This window comes from Gorilla gorilla, chromosome 1 (genome assembly GCF_029281585.2).
Source record: "Gorilla gorilla gorilla isolate KB3781 chromosome 1, NHGRI_mGorGor1-v2.1_pri, whole genome shotgun sequence".
NCBI classification, from domain to species: Eukaryota; Metazoa; Chordata; class Mammalia; order Primates; family Hominidae; genus Gorilla; species Gorilla gorilla.
The window spans coordinates 46,090,107-46,106,285 of NC_073224.2; the positions used below are offsets into that span (position 1 = coordinate 46,090,107).

At 48.2% G+C, this 16,179-nt stretch overlaps 1 protein-coding gene across 2 annotated transcripts in view; it reads left to right on the forward strand.

The window, feature by feature from the left end:
* Positions 1-15,314, forward strand: part of KCNH1 (potassium voltage-gated channel subfamily H member 1) — a 467,169-nt gene extending 451,855 nt beyond the window's left edge. For both annotated transcript variants that reach the window (XM_019030269.4, XM_019030273.4), the window contains exon 11: positions 9,508-15,314. In XM_019030269.4, the coding sequence (XP_018885814.1) occupies positions 9,508-10,365 (858 nt within the window). In that variant the 3' untranslated portion in view covers positions 10,366-15,314. The remainder of the gene's footprint in view (positions 1-9,507) is intronic.
* The last annotated feature ends 865 nt before the right edge of the window (positions 15,315-16,179 follow it).

Genomic DNA, 16,179 nt, shown 5'->3' on the forward strand with positions numbered 1-16,179 from the left:
TGAGTCAGACAAGTCATTCTTGATTCAGGTTCAGATTAATGAGGTGCAGAGTTTGCAGCTCATATTTGTTTCTCCTTACATCATGAACTGGTGTGTATGTCTAGAAGCGGGCCATGTTGTGTTTTATCTGTCCACTCCTCTGCTTCCCTGGGCCATCCCCTCCATATCTGTGATTAGCTTTAGTCATAGTCTTCTACCTGGCCTCTCTTCGGTTGCTCCTCCCACACACCCAAGTGGGGTTCTGATTCCTACTGGCCTGATTATCTACTTCACCTGCACTGAAGAACTAGGTGGGAAGGGAGACTGCTCTGGCTAGGACAGGAGAGTTTGAGGGGTCTCTGAAACACTGATGTACCCATGCTTAGTGTGGGAATATTCAGGCTGGGACTAGAAAGAAAAGCAGCATTGGTTTATAAATGTGAAGGGAGGGGGGCTTCTCTCAAACGTTATTTCATTGCAACTCCACAGGAAGAGGAAATAGGAACTTTGTACAGAAGACAACTAAGGCTTCGAAAGATCAAGTAATTTCCTCAGGGTCTGAAACCAGCACACGGCGGGTGTGGGCACTTGCATCCATTGTCTTGTTGGCTTCTATGCCGGCTTCAGCTGCATGAGGGTGAATACTGAAGCAGAAGGGAGAACAGCTGGTGGAGGCCTGAGCGCAAAGGGCAGGGCTGTGGACAGGGCCTCCGTTAGGGGAGGGAGACAGGAGGAAGTGGTGAAGCAGACCTTGTGTTCTAGTTTGAGGGCTACCATACAAACGACCACAGACTTGGTGGCTTAAAACAAATTGCTTCTCTTTCACAGTTCTGCAGGCCAGAAGTCTGAAATAAAGTTGTCTACTGCCTTGGTTCCTTCTAGAGGTTTGGAGGAGGATCCATTCCAGGCCTGTCTTAGCTTCTGGTTGCTGTCAGCAATCCTTGGCATTCCTTGGCTTGTAGCTACATAACTCCAGTATCTCCTCCGTCTTCCCCATGGCCTTTCTCTGTGTTCTGCATTTTTCCCTGTCTCTTGTAACGACATTCATCAGTGGTCTAGAGCCCACTCTAATGCACGATGATCTCATTTTGAGATCCTTACCTTGCTTACATCTGCAAAGAACCTTATTCCAAATAAGGCCACCTTCTGAAGTTCTGGGTGGACGTGTCTTTTGAGGGTCATAATTCAGTCCACTACACTGAGGGAGCACAAAACAAGGAGAAGGTGACAAATGTGGCCCCTAGTGAAATGCCGGAGGATAGCAACTCTTGCACAGCAGCGCCATCTCTTCCCTGAGTAGCAACCCAGGGGCACATCTCATTCTCTGGATGGCATTGAGAAGGAAGGATACTCATCTGTTTTGGATTTGGACCTTCCTGAAGACAGAGGAACAGGAGCATCTCTGGGAGTCTTTCAGGCCCCAGGTTGGTCTGTCAAAAGTAGATATGTCCAATCCACCTACTGCCCATGCCCACCAGTCTAGGGGGGGCCTCATAAGAGTGAATAAGATGCCAGTTAATAAGATGATGGGATGTCACTGATGGGTCAGACAAGTCATTCTTGATTAATGCCAGAAGAAAGTGCAGATGCTGCATGGTGGTGGGAGGGGCCTGCCTGTTAGCAGTGTGCTGAGAGCCAGTGGACCAGGTCCCCTGAGAACAGAACAGCTGTAGCCTCTAGGGTTTTCCTGGATGAAGGCCACTGGGACATCTGTGCATTCCTACTCCTCCTAACTAGTGCTGGACCCAGAGGCCACAAGTGGCCAACAGGGTAACTGGTAACCTCAGCATCCTCCAGGGAGGCAGGATTTTCCAATAAGCCAAACAGTTGGGCTCATGTGTTGCTAGCCCTCTTTTTTACCTTAATCAATCAAAGTCTGGGTTTCACCCTAAGTCACTGGTCCATCCTGACAAGTTAAAAGACCACACAGCCGAATGCATCTAGAGAGGCATTCCCTCTTTAAATCCTCTGGGAATCTCGGTTTCTTGGCCTCTTGCCTTCCCTTAGCCAGATATTCTACTTCCTAGTGCTGCCCCTGAATTCTTTAGAGAAGTTGCCAATGGACAAAGACACTAGTGGATGTCATCAACATATACTGAGAGAAACTGTCCTTTGTCCTAAAACCCAAGGCATTTTCCCTAGAAGAATGGCTTCAGACATGGTGTGGGCAGGGACTCAGGTTGCCTGGGTTTGGCTCACAGCTCCACAGCTTTGTCCTCTTGGGTAGTCACTTACTCTTTCTACACTCGGTTTCGTTATTTGAAAAATGAGGAGAATAATGTACCCACCTGCTGGGGTTTCATTAAGGATGGCACAGGTCCAACATTTAACACAGCGCCTGGCACATTAGAGCTCTCCATCAGCGTCAGCTCCTCTCACCAGGACTGCCACCACAAAGACACTGTTCTTCCCTGGCTGGCATTTCTGCCTTTGTGTCTTGGCGTGGGCTGTTCCCTGTTTGGAACACCCTCGCCCAAATCCTTCACCTTGTGTACCTAATTCTAGCTCATCCTTCTAGAATCATCTCAAGCCCCCACAAAGAGTAATACATAATACATTTACTGAGCAACTATTAAAGTCAAGCACTCTCCTTAAGGGCTTACTTACATTATCCAACTTAATCCTCATGACAGTTCTGTGAAAGCAGTTGTATTCTGTGCTGAAACTGAGGTTTGGGGAACACGATCCAAGTCCGCCTGACTTCCAAAGCGTGTGCACATGCCATCACCCCATGCTGACTGCACAGGCTCCTGCCCTCACCCTCCCACCCCAGGCCCACTTTAGCACTTTGTGCTTACACTGTGAGTTTACTGCTGTATCTCCCGAGCCTGGCATCTCCTGGAGGACAGTGCTGTGCTTTGCTCCCTCCAGCTTCAGGCCAGGGTGCCACACAGCCTTAGCCAAACAGGCCTAGGTCCCTCTGGGGCCCCCTCCCCTCCTCGAGGCTCAGGGCCTCCCATGTTCTGGGCTGTCATGTATTCATCATGATACTGAGGAGAAAATGTAGCATTTGATTCCATAGTAACAGAAGTGATCTTTCTGAGAGGGTTGAGAAGTGGCCTTTTCCAAAAGTAAAACCCAACCAACTGCCTCATCCTATCTGCCCATCTGCAGTTTGTTTTTCTGTGTTTTAAGTTTCTTAAATGGCCCAGTTTGTTAATCTTCATGTTTTATGCTCTGCCATAAAACCAGGCAGGGTGACTGGTGGAGGAGGCTGGTGGGTGAGGAAACCACGAGGAAAGCTACGTCAAGTGAGCCTGTGGGGATATTATGGCCCTTCTGACGCTCGGCCACTCAAGGTGCCTGAGTCAGCACCAGCATGGACCCCAGCTCTGGGAGAAGAGGCCTGGCTCCTACTAGCAAGGAGCTATACAGTGTGTGCACCCTGCTGAGTGCTCTCAGACAGTGGTTGCTCACTAAATGTTTGCTTGGCTTTGTGTACCCCAACTCTAGACAGCTTTTTGTCAGATCTAAGAAAGAAAGAGTTAAAGGTGGTTGCAGGGCCTGCGTGTTTCCTCTTAGTCATCCTTCAGGGACCAGAGGCTGAGGGAGAGACTCACCAGGGTCATCCCCCACTCCAATCCCAGGCAGCACCTAGGAGGGCTGAGTCTGGCTGGAAGTGTGAGTACAGGCAGAGAGGTGCACAGGAGGCTGGTGTGTGTGGCCGTGCTCATGTGTGAGCACAAGTCCATGCACAGGGGACAGCAGAGTAGCAGTGACCTCACCATCCATCCATCCAGGGGTTCTGAGAGCCTGGTCAGCAGACCTGGGTCAGGCTGCCCATGTCAGAATCACCTGGGAGTTTGCTGCAAATGCCAGTTTCTAGCCCTGCCACGGGAAATTCTCACTCACTAGAGAACCTCTTCAGTGGGTTCTGACGTGTAGCCAGATTTCAGAACCACTGATCTGATACAACCAAGGAAGGATATAACTTTCCCAGGGTCACACAGTGACTAGTCAGTGGCAGAGCTAGGACCACTCCAAGCCAGTGCTCTTTTGCTGAGCATTTCAGACTGGGGACGTGTGTCTGAACCCAAGAGAAAATCATCTAAATCCTTTTTGATACATCCATAGATTTCAATGACTCATACCTCAGCCCCTGCTCATTTATGCAAACCACTGAGGATTGATATTACATATGTATTTTTATTCCACAATCTGAGTTCTTTTAAGTAAATGTGCTCCCACTTGGGTGCCCTCCCCACATCATCTTGCTGTCAGGACTCCAGCAAGTCCATTCCCCTCCTAGGCCTGCCTTTCCCCCATGCGTGCTGCTGAGACCCCGAGGGGACGACTCCTCAAACTCTAGCCAGGACCAGGCCAAGGGGAGAACAGGTTAGGCTCGAGAGGAGCTGGGCCTTCTTTTAATGTAACCCAGAAGAGGTGGTCGACTATCCTGACTCACGTCAGATTCCAGGGGTATTGGTTTCTCAAACCAAGTTGAAAATAATTACTCAGAAATCCCTGTAGCTTAAGGATCTGAGTGTCAATTCCATTCAGCTCAACAACCATTTAAGTCTTCCCAGGCTCAGGGCTGTTGGCTTGGTGCGACCTCAGAGGGATGCCAAGTTGGATGAGCAAGGCACAGCAGCATCCCTGCCCTCCAGGTGTCCTCTGTCTCTAGGTTGCAATAAGTCATGAGCTTCTCAGCATTCTGAGCAACATGTCAGGCTAGAAAAATATATGCCCCTGTGGGCTGGCAGGACTCTAGCTGGATCCAGGAAGGATCTGGACTTATCCCATTACCAGTGCCTTGAACCCATGCCAGGAACAGAGTAGTTTTCTATCACCAGGGCTGGGCCTTTTCCAGTGGAACAACCTCTCCAGACAGACCCCAGCACCTCTCTGTTGGTGTGGTCCCTGACTAAGGATCTGTGATGTGAAGAAAGAAGGCAAGAGCCAATGAGCAGTTGTCCTCATTGCAAAAATGTTCATCTCAGGGGTACTTTTAAATGTCAGCGCTCTGAGCTCATGTAAGAAAGAGTTCAAAAAATAAAATCAGCCAGGAAGAGATGATGAAATCAGTATGAGGTCAGCCTGCAATGAGGATGAGTGAAAAATGGAAGTCCTTTAGGGTTTTATTTTCACACCATCCTTCAGGAGCCTATGTGTGGTGCATAGAGAAGTTACCTGTGATCTCTTTTTCTCTCTCCCCATTAAACCACAAACATTAGAAGCAGATTTTTGGAGGGAGGGCAATATGCATCACTTCTTTTGGCTTCACAAACAGGGGGATGGCTATAGCCACAAAGTTTGGATTGATCCTGGCCTGTCCACCAGGGGGTAATGCATCTGCAATGGAGTCCTCAAATCTCAAATTCCAGGGGTTCAGTGAGTGAGTCAGAGACAAGAGGTCCCCTTCAGTTGGAACAGGAAACAACTGACCATCTGTTAGGGCTATACACAAATACAGAGAGCATCCTATACCCTACACATTGATATAATTTTAGTGTTTTCCAGAGGGGGTTCTTTCATTCAAAAGAGTGGATCTGGGGGAACTGGCTTAAGAAATGCTGCATATAATGTCTTCCCCTTAGACATTCATAAGGCACATTAGCATGTTAAGGCTCTGAGAAGTCCTGCAGTAAAGCAACCCATTTAACATTGCAATGTGACTCAAACTTACCTAACCTTGGAACTTTGCCCCCTCATAGTACCTATTAGAGCATCATGGAATACTTTGGAGACACTTGTTCCCCAGACCTCCATCCATCACCTGTCCAGTACAGGGAGCATCCTGAGTTAGGGAGTTGGGAGTCATGCCCATCATTCCCAGGATACACTCTTGCCGTGGGGAGCTGTGGGGCATCTCCAAGCAGACGGAGAGCTGCTGTGGCTGGTGCTGGTGGCACAGACCTCATTGTCATGAGTCATACAACCTCTCCTGCCCACTTAGATCTAAAATACTTGGCAAAATGCATGGTCATGGCTGCCTCTGAGACAGACTCCATGACTAACTTCTCCAGAAAAGCAGTCGAAGTTAGTAAGCGGAGCCCTTGACTCCAGGTCAGCAAAGCTGTCAGACCACATCAGCTCTGTAAAAACTCCTTTTGCCTTGTCCCCTGGGGGTTGCTGGTTTTACCCCTCTGATTCTCAAAGGAAGAACCAGGCATTTCTGCAGGGTAGGAAGCTCTTCCCTGGCTCACCTGTCTATTGGTTGAGACAGTGATGTTCAGGGGGCTGCCTAGCACACAGGATGATGGAGGGCAGCCTAAGATGACACTTTGGAAAAAAAGCCTGCACAGATCCAGAGACCCATGGTTCCACCAACAGGCCCTGTCATTGAGTGTCTGAACTGCCCACGTCGACCACTCAGAACACCTGAATACGCTGGCTGGTTCAGTCCAGGATTCTGACCCATGGGGCCTCTGGGTGACAAGCACAATATAGCCACACCCTCAAAGAGGAACTCCCACTTCCCCCTCCCAAATGTCCACCATGAATTATGTTAAGCCTTTGCTGTACAGCCTCTTGGGATCCATTTTGCGTTGACTCCTCAATATCTGAAGAACTTCCTTTTCATAAGTCTTAGAACATCTCAAGTCTCAGAGGCTGCCCCTGACCTTTGATGTTGAGAGAGATGTGTGTCCAGGCCAAACCCTGCTTTTTATAACATTGACTATGACCTCTGTGATTTCATCTTTCCAGGAAGAAGATATTCTCCCACGGATTCATTAGCCAATATTTATGTGTTCTACATTCCACAAATATTTATTGAGGGCCTGCTAGGTACCAGGCACTTCAAACAGCTGGAAATTGGGAACAAAATGGAAAATCATTGCTCTTTTAGGGCAAATAATAAGCAAAAATTTAAAAAGTAAAAAATACAGTGTGACCTCCAAAGTACTGTTCTAAACCCTCAGGGACCTTTTAGGGGGATAAGATATGTTTGTGTTCAGGAATTGTTGCTTACAAGGAACAGACTCGCCCAAACTTGCTCAAGTGAAAAAGGGGGATAGTGTTAGGAATCAGATATCCTGCAGATATAAAGGGCAGGAAAAGAGCAATGAGCTCTAAAAGCCATCATCTCTCTTGGGTACATTCACATTCTCACCCATTTCTCTCCTTCCCCTTTTCTGCATTCCTTCCCTCCATTCCACCTTCCTTCCTATTCCCTTATTCTCTCCTCTCCTCTCTAAGAAGGCATGTGAGTAGGCAGAAGAGAGTTGGCCTCCCTACTACAAATAGATACAAGATAGAGAGTAATTAGGACAGAAGAACAGTCTGACCATAGAAAGGGCCATTGGAGTTGGGAGGTAGGAGGATAACTTAGAGCACACTGGAATCAGGGAAGACTTTCTGGAAGAGGTGCATTTGCGCTGGGTCTTGGTGTGAAGAGGATTTGGATGCTCAATGGAGAGCAGAGGCCATTCCCAGAACAGAGCACAGTGTGTACAGAGGCATCCAACTCAGAGCACAGAGTGAAAAGGGTCCCAATCACTCTACTTATCACTTCCCCATCCCCCATGAGGCCTTTAGTTGGGTTTCTCTGGCCCTCTTCAGGGTGGACAGGATTCTCCCGAGTCCCATTTCTTGGATCTGCAAGCCAGACTATAGGGGCAGTTGGGGTATGGCTAAGGAGGGAACCAGAGGAGGCAGGGATGGGAGAAATGCTGCCCAGTGGAGGTCAGAAAGCCACATACTGGAACCCAGGTAATAGCTGGAAGATTTAACCACCCATCCACCTGTGTAGTGACCTCAGTGTAAAGTCAGCCAGTGACAGAAACTTTAACCAAGAAGTTAGAGCATAGACGTGGGCCTCTAGTCTGCCAGCGATTTGCTGATGGATTCCTAGCATCAAGCAATTAACCGCTTATTTGGCTTCTCTGTGTTTGGCACTATAAAACAATCATCTTGTTGGTCATACCTGAGAACCTACTGGTGATAGCATGGGGCAGGGCCTCTTGGAGGAGGTAGGGTGAGTTGCTTGTCATCTTCATCTGGGGGCTGTGAAAGGTCAAGGACAACAGGAGCCATTTAAGCATCTCCAGTGGGCCAGTGATTTCATATAAGTCATCTTGTATCAGCTTTATACCAAGTCTGAAAAGTAGAGATTTTCCTCACTTTTTAAGGAGGAAGCTGAGACTCAGAAGTGTTAAGATACCTCTGTGAGGTTCCACGGTCAAGTAATGGGGCTGGGACTTAAACTTAGTTCTTTCTGACCCCAAACCCCTGCTCCTGGCATGCCACCACGTGTGCCTCCCCAAGACCGGCAGTCCTGTGGCAAGTCCCTGGGACAGGTTTTGGGTGGGTCTAAGTGGCCTGCCCAGGGCACAAAGTTTTCCAGATTGGGATGATGAGAAAGCTGCTGTTCTCCCTTACCGCAGGCCCCTCCTCTACTTCTACACAATCTCAATACCTCTAGTCCTCAAATCAGAAATTTACACTAAAAAGACAACCTACTGCAGGTTGCCTCTCACAAATTCAAACATGATATGGGTCAAAACACGTCCCAGAGTCTAACTGCCACATGCAACGTAAGCTAGAAATTTTGGGGCTTTCCCATAGTCAGATGCTGACCCAGGGGAAGGCCCTGTAAGCTGTGGCTTATGCTGCACTCAGGGCCAAATTCATGAGTCTGTTTTGCTGATGGTCCATCCTCTGCATGAAAGTATTGTCACCATTAGTCATTACCTGCTGGCCACCTAATGGATCTGGGGTTTGATACCTTGGGTACAAGTCCCTTCTAGGCAACTTACCTGTTATGTGATATTTAGCCACCCTGAGCTTTGGTTTCCTTATCTCTGAAATGGGGATAATAACAGTTGTTCCAGTGACCTTACAGTGCTGTCAAAAGGAATACATGAAGTAGCATTAAAGTGCCTTGTGACCTGCAAAGCACTGTCCAAATGATGGGTGTTATTGTTAGGACAAGTTTATGTTCAACTTTACAGATGTTAGTCTACTGTAAGCTCCCCAAGGACAAGGACTTCCGTGTGAGAATGACTTTTACTTTTCACAGCCAACCACATTCACTTAGGGTCCAGATCTGTGGGTGGCATTGGAAACCTTAGCTGTAGCCTTGCCTGGGGACTTTCTTGCCCTGAAGTGTGGTTTAGACCAGAGATGCTCAAACTTTTGTGCAGAGATACTAATGGAGTAGGTCTGAAGTGGGGCCAGAAAAGTGATATTTGAAAGGCTCATCAGATGATGCTGAATTGCAGACAAGGATGGATTTAAGGGAGGCCAGGCTCAGAGACTAGGACAGTCTCCTGGGAAGATGCTCTTTGGATTCTTCAGCCTCCTGGCATGTGGAGAGGGGAAAAAATGGGATATGTTCCTCTTGAAGGGAATGACAAAGGGAGTCAATTCCCTGCTGTTGGAAAGCTGGGAGCCAGTGTCAAGAAAAGGAGGGTGATGTCAGTCATAGAGAAAAGCCTCATGAGGCCTTGTAGGCTGTGAGCCCCAGCCTCTTGGTGGCAGGTGGACTGGAAGCAGAGGGCCAAGATAGGCAGAAGGGCTGAGCTGGGCTGCTGCAGCCAGCATGTGGCTAACACGCCATGTCATTCTCTCTCTCTCTCTCTCCAGATTGTGTTCCGGAAGATCAGCGACGTGAAACGTGAAGAGGAAGAGCGCATGAAACGAAAGAATGAGGCCCCCCTCATCTTGCCCCCGGACCACCCTGTCCGGCGCCTCTTCCAGAGATTCCGACAGCAGAAAGAGGCCAGGCTGGCGGCTGAGAGAGGGGGCCGGGACCTGGATGACCTAGATGTGGAGAAGGGCAATGTCCTCACAGAGCACGCCTCCGCCAACCACAGCCTCGTGAAGGCCAGCGTGGTCACCGTGCGTGAGAGTCCCGCCACGCCCGTATCCTTCCAGGCAGCCTCCACCTCCGGGGTGCCAGACCACGCAAAGCTACAGGCGCCAGGGTCCGAGTGCCTGGGCCCCAAGGGGGGCGGGGGCGATTGTGCCAAGCGCAAAAGCTGGGCCCGCTTCAAAGATGCTTGCGGGAAGAGTGAGGACTGGAACAAGGTGTCCAAGGCTGAGTCGATGGAGACACTTCCCGAGAGGACAAAAGCATCAGGCGAGGCCACACTGAAGAAGACAGACTCGTGTGACAGTGGCATCACCAAGAGCGACTTGCGCCTGGACAACGTGGGTGAGGCCAGGAGTCCCCAGGATCGGAGTCCCATCCTGGCAGAGGTCAAGCATTCGTTCTACCCCATCCCTGAGCAGACGCTGCAGGCCACAGTCCTGGAGGTGAGGCACGAGCTGAAGGAGGACATCAAGGCCTTAAACGCCAAAATGACCAATATTGAGAAACAGCTCTCTGAGATACTCAGGATATTAACTTCCAGAAGATCCTCTCAGTCTCCTCAGGAGCTGTTTGAAATATCGAGGCCACAGTCCCCAGAATCAGAGAGAGACATTTTTGGAGCCAGCTGAGAGATCTATTTAAAAAAAAAGTCGGAGACAGACACCTACAACCCTGCCGTCACCACCACCCCTACCACATACGTCCACATGACCAACAATTTTCAAGTAGGCTTTTCCTAACAGAAAAAGTGGGGCCAGTGGCTTAGACGTGCTCTTTCTCTATCTGGAAAAAGATATGGGAAGGGTAGCGTGCCCCTACCCTGCAAGTTGGCAGCTGCATCTGAACCGTCTTTGCACAATTTTGGAAGAAGGGACATGCTGTCTAAAGGGTATTCTCCTTCATTTTTAATTTTTTACTACCATGATATTTGTAAAAGATTAAAACTACCAGAACAGAGCAGCAGCCATCTGGGGACTGGTGGGAAAGTGCCGAGAACCTCTCATGTATATACTATGCTGGGCTCCTTTGCCAAGACCCCCCATGGACTGCGGTGGGCCAAGGACTTCCCGGCATCCCCGTCCTTGTACAGCCCGTGTCTGACGTCACCATGTTTTCCTGTAGTTGTCATTTGTAACTAGCTCGGGACAAGCAGAGCTTGAGGGACAGGAGGGTAGAGCTCAGAAACTTTCTGTCTCATGGTTAAGGCCAGAAAAGCAGCTGCAGGTGTGGTGCATGCCTCCCATAGACACTTGGAGCTGGGAATCCTCAGGTCTCCTTCCCCAAAGGAGGTGAGGTAAGAGCTGGAGAGGGGCCCTTAAGATCCAGGGGTTCTCTGCGGTGCAGCCCATAGCCTGCTCCTCTGGGACAGTTGACAGGGAGGGCTCTGGAGTGCCCAGCTGAGCCTCTGGCCCTGCTCCATGCCGCTGGCCTCACACACACAGGCTCCCTTGCTTCTGTTCCTTCTTGGCCTCTTCCCAAGTGTCCCCGTGGCATTCCTCAGGGTATGGAGCATCGGCAGGAAGGGTCATGAGCCCAGAGTTGCTTTATTAACAAAGCAGACACACAGACACACACAACCTCAGAACTGTAGCAAGTGCTATGTTTATACTTTGATTCTCATTGGGATTGCCCTGCAGACCTTTGTATTTTGTTCACCGCACGGGGTCATTATAGGCACTTGGGAGCCATGCTAGGCCTTATTTTAAAGCCAGTCTCTCTATTTCCTACTAAAGTCAGTAGGATTTCAAGAGAAAATGGAAAAAGATTGCAGGATCATGATTGTACTCTCTTCAGGAGCTGGAAAGAGAATGAAGCAGTGAGTTTCCAGCTCTCTGTAAGATGATGGAGAGAAGTGGCCTTGGAGCTGTGGCTCCCAGTGATGGTCACAGAGCTGCGTATGGGCCATCCGAGCCCCTATGCCACGATGCTCGGGGACACTTCACTGCCTCATGGTCACCTAAGTCAGGTTATTCATGTGCTTGGGCTTCTCTCAATGGCATCTGAGAAAGGAAAGGAGTGAAGTTTCTTCCAGGCACAGTGGAGCTGGCCGGGGCATATGCCCTAGAGAGAGGTGTCAGGACCCCAAACACTGACATGCAAGGTTAGAAGTTCAGCTCTGAAAAGTCAACTTGAAGGGAATGGAATCAGGAGTACAGGTGACAGCATGGACTTATCCAGGGAGCTTACCTTTGCCTGTGCTAGATGGTGACCCCATCCCTGGTACCTCTGCCCTACCAAAGATACTCAGTGTTTCTGAGAGCCTCCGGTCTGAGCCTGCCCACCACCCCACCCGACCTCCTTAGTCCTGCCCAGTGCTCACGGCGAGTCCCAGGGCTGGGCCCTCGGTTGTCTGTGCAAGGCAGGGCTGACCTCTCCTGGTTCGCAGGGTTGGCACAGATGGCCCCGGGAAGACAAGGCCTGTGAGCTCAAAGGAGAGTCCTGCTCCATGAGCCCTAACCTCATATGTAGCTTCTCACATCAGGCTTACAGGGGCTGCCCCTGGCTTCTCCAGGTTGCAACATAATTAGATTTAGCCTCAGATGGCAGCATACAAGAGGAAGTCTAATTTCCTAAGGCCGAGTCACAGCTATCTGTGACTTTGGATAAAGCTGTGAGGCCTTCAGCCTCTTTCACTTGAGAAGCTGCCAACCAGTCCTTGGGTAAGAGGCCGTAAAATATCTGGAATCCCATCTGTTGGCTGCCCCCTAACATTCTAGTCTGCCATTTCTTAAACATGCTCCTCAACCTGCTTCTGAAGTTTAGGACCCACCACTTTTAAGGCAGGGCAGGCCTCTAATCACCCCCAAAACCCAGCCTCAGAAGAACCTGCCACTGGAGACACTTTTTTGCCTCTCAGCTCTCCAGGGACTTGATGACAGGCTTCTTGTCCGGCACCCCACAGTCAATGTCAAGAGGCCCTGCCATTTCCCTCCAGCTCTGCCTGAGGGAGATGGATGTCCATGAAATTTCTCAGACCTCTGGGTATGAGGGGCAAAGATAGTGTAAGGCTTTGAAGTCCAGACATGTTCTGGGGGGGAATGTAGCTTTAGGAATGCACTCGTGAATCAGTGCAAACTGGGCTCATGACTGGAAGCCAGCTCCTGCGGCAGGAATCTGTTCATCTTGGGGTCACAGGTGCACGTGTGGGTGCATGGGCTTTATTCTCCTGTAATCCTCCCTAGGATTTGAGGGATTTTTTGCTGTAATTGTTTTCTTTGAAAAAACATTGTGTAAATGAGCCAAACCTTTCTCCCTTCCTTTTCGCACCATGAACTTGACCGCAGGCTGCTTTGTGCTGACTGCCTTCCCATGCCAGGATGCCACTCTGGGTTCCCGAGCCAGGACCATGTGCCTCAGATACCAGTGACCTGAGCCTTCCAGTATAAACCATTATCTGGTGGCTGGAGAGAGATTAGGGAAACAAAAAGTTACTAGGTATGGGACAGAACATTTAGACTTCAGAAAAAGTATGCCAAGAGAGAACAGATTTGCCCAGGATGTATGTTTTTCCTCTTTGAGGAGTCGGGGCATGATATGTGGCACCATTATCTAGTAAGTGCTGGTTATTTGATTTCTACTAAATTCTTTATTTTGAATGTCATTCATATTGAAGCTCCATTTCCCAGAGAATATCCTGACAGGCTGCTTTGAAGAGGATAAGTCCTGTCCCTGTCACTTGGCTGCTGGTTGAACGTGCTCCTCGCGGCTGTTGGAGGGGTGGGTTTAAGGTTAACTCTAAGAACTAAGATGGTCAATGAGGTGGTGTTTGTTCTTGGTGGGGGGGGGGGGGGCATTGACTCCAGCAATGGGCGCTGCCATCCCATATACTTACAAAGGGCTCCTCCACTGGACGTGACAAGATAGCCAAAGGACAGAAACAGAGACGACCATTTGGTTGAGAAACCAAATTGTCTAGTGTACAATTAATGCAACTCATTGCATTCATTAATGCAACTCATTGCATTAATGCAATGCTACATTATGCTAATAAGGTTACAACATTAATGCTACAGGATAGCCCAAGTATTTAAAAAGCTGAGCCCATTTAGCAGCCTTCCAGCAAACTTTTGGAAATGCATTTCTTACTTGATTTCTTCTTGTTATCCAATCCCTGGGGACTGTTTTACCCACAACCTCTTCGATCCAGTGTGCTGCTGTTGGCCAGACATCAGCCCCTTTCCTGGAATCCTCCTCTTCCAAAAGTGGGGAGGGCTGGGCAGGGGTAAAAAAGTACTATACCACCCCATCCCATTCAGCAAGCTTACTCTCCAAATCCTTAAATGGAAGGTAGAAGTATTATGCCAACTGTCAAGCTCTTTGTCCAGGCCCTTGTGGGGACTAAATGAACTCTTTAGGAATACTAGGTATAGGAAGACTCTCATTTCCCCTTGTTGCACTGACCACTATGTCTCCCATGCATACTCTGGGAAATTTTAGGAGCCCTGGTGGAGATACACGTTGCTGATGTGCATTTGATTAATAGGTTTTACTGTGTCTTGCAATAAAGACGTTTAGCCTTAAGACCCTTGAATGGAACTCCAGCTGTGATAGAGCTGCCAATGCCCCTTCCTCTCTCCTCCCTTATCACCTAGTGTTGCTTAAAGAGGAGGCCATTGAGGGCACACTTGATGCCCCAGACAGCCTCCCTCTGTTGCTAAATCATTGTTATTGCTCTATATACTGCCTTCTCACTCGCTTCAATTAAAAATTACCTTCACCAGCTCCTGTGCCCTCCACCCGGAGGAGACTTCATGATCCTCTCAGCACTGACTGCAAACATCAGAGAAAAAAACATTTTCTCACCAAAGGTGTTCATGTTGAGAAGTTTTAATTTCTACCCCCTACAGCTCAAAAGAATCAATGTGAATTTATCTGCAGCTTAAATTCAAGTGAAACTTCATTCTCATGCGAGCATATCAGACTTATTCTGGAACCTCTAGAACTGGACTTGAATTCCCTGCAGGTGCCAGACTGGTGGGTGCCCTCCCTGCCTGCCATTAAACTTTTCTTACAGCCACTGTCCCTTTATCTGTGACTTCTGAGTCATCCGACGGATCCATTAGTTGTTCAATGAGAAGTTCACAGATCTTGTATCAGGATAGAAACTGATCTTATGTTGAAGGATGCACCCTCCCCTAATGAATGTATTCTCTTAATATTCCGATGCTGTATTTGTGCATCAGTTGGAGACTGTCCACATCCGACGTTTTGCCGACACCTCAAGGACACTTCTACTTATGAGCAGTTCATCATTCTGGGGCTTCTCCTTATATTAATACTCTTTCCATTGAGTCCTGCCAAATCCTTTATTGGGTTTTCTTTTTCCTTTGCATCTGTCACTTTGTCCAAATGAGCATGAATAAACAAAAGTGTAAATGAGCTGATACTATTTTTGTGGTCAGCTGAGGATGCTGCCAAGAACACCACTGTATATCTGTGGCTTGAGAATGTTAAGAGGAACGTGCAGGCCCCTCCATTGATGATATTCCCTTCTCAACATTTTTAAACAAGCACAAATGATATTTGTAAAAAAAAAAAAAGTTTTATTTATTATGGTAATAAACTATTTTATACATGATGCTTGCTTTTGCCTTTCCTTACATTACTTTTAGGTCACTGAATTGGCTGTTCTGACCTAAGATGACAGAACAAGGATGGTATTGTCTCTTCAAGAGTTTGGGAAGCTCTTATTTGGACAGCACTTATAGTTTTTTGAGAACTTAAAGTCCAAGATTCACCAAGATTGTGTGTCAAAGTACCAAACAGTGAGAGAATGGACATCATGAAGGTATGTGGCTGTACAATCTTAAAGTACAGCTGCAGCTGCTGTACAAGGGCACAGATGTTGACTTCAATGCCTGGGATCACAGAAAACTGTATGACACACGGATCTGAGATACCCAAAGCTGACACCCCCCCACCCCACTTAGATGTGATATTGTTTAAAATTCCAAATTATTGATGTTTCAAAATTATCACTAATAACGTATTAAAGTACTCTTTTTTTTTTTTCTTGAGACACGGTCTCACTCTGTTGCCCAGGCTGGTCTCAAACTCCTGACCTCAAGTGATCCACCCGCCTCAGCCTCCCAAAAGTGCTGGGATTACAGGTGTGAGCCACCACACCCAGCCTAAAGCATTCTGTCTAGATCTCTTCAATGTTGCAAAACATCTCTGTGAATATGATTCTTGTAATTAGTCAAAAGGACCAGTAATATAGAGCTAAGTAATGAATGCCATGTTTTGGGTGCCAAATGGAGTTCAATGATTTTAAAAAGAGGGTTTTTTGTTTTAAAATAAAACCATTTCCCCGAGAAAGGCCTCAGAGAGGCTTTCTCAAAATGCGCTGAGGCCAGTAGTATCATACTTTGGCTTCTCATGTTGTCCACACTGAAGGGAACCCTATTGTATGGATATATTCTGATACATCTGCTAAAAACCAA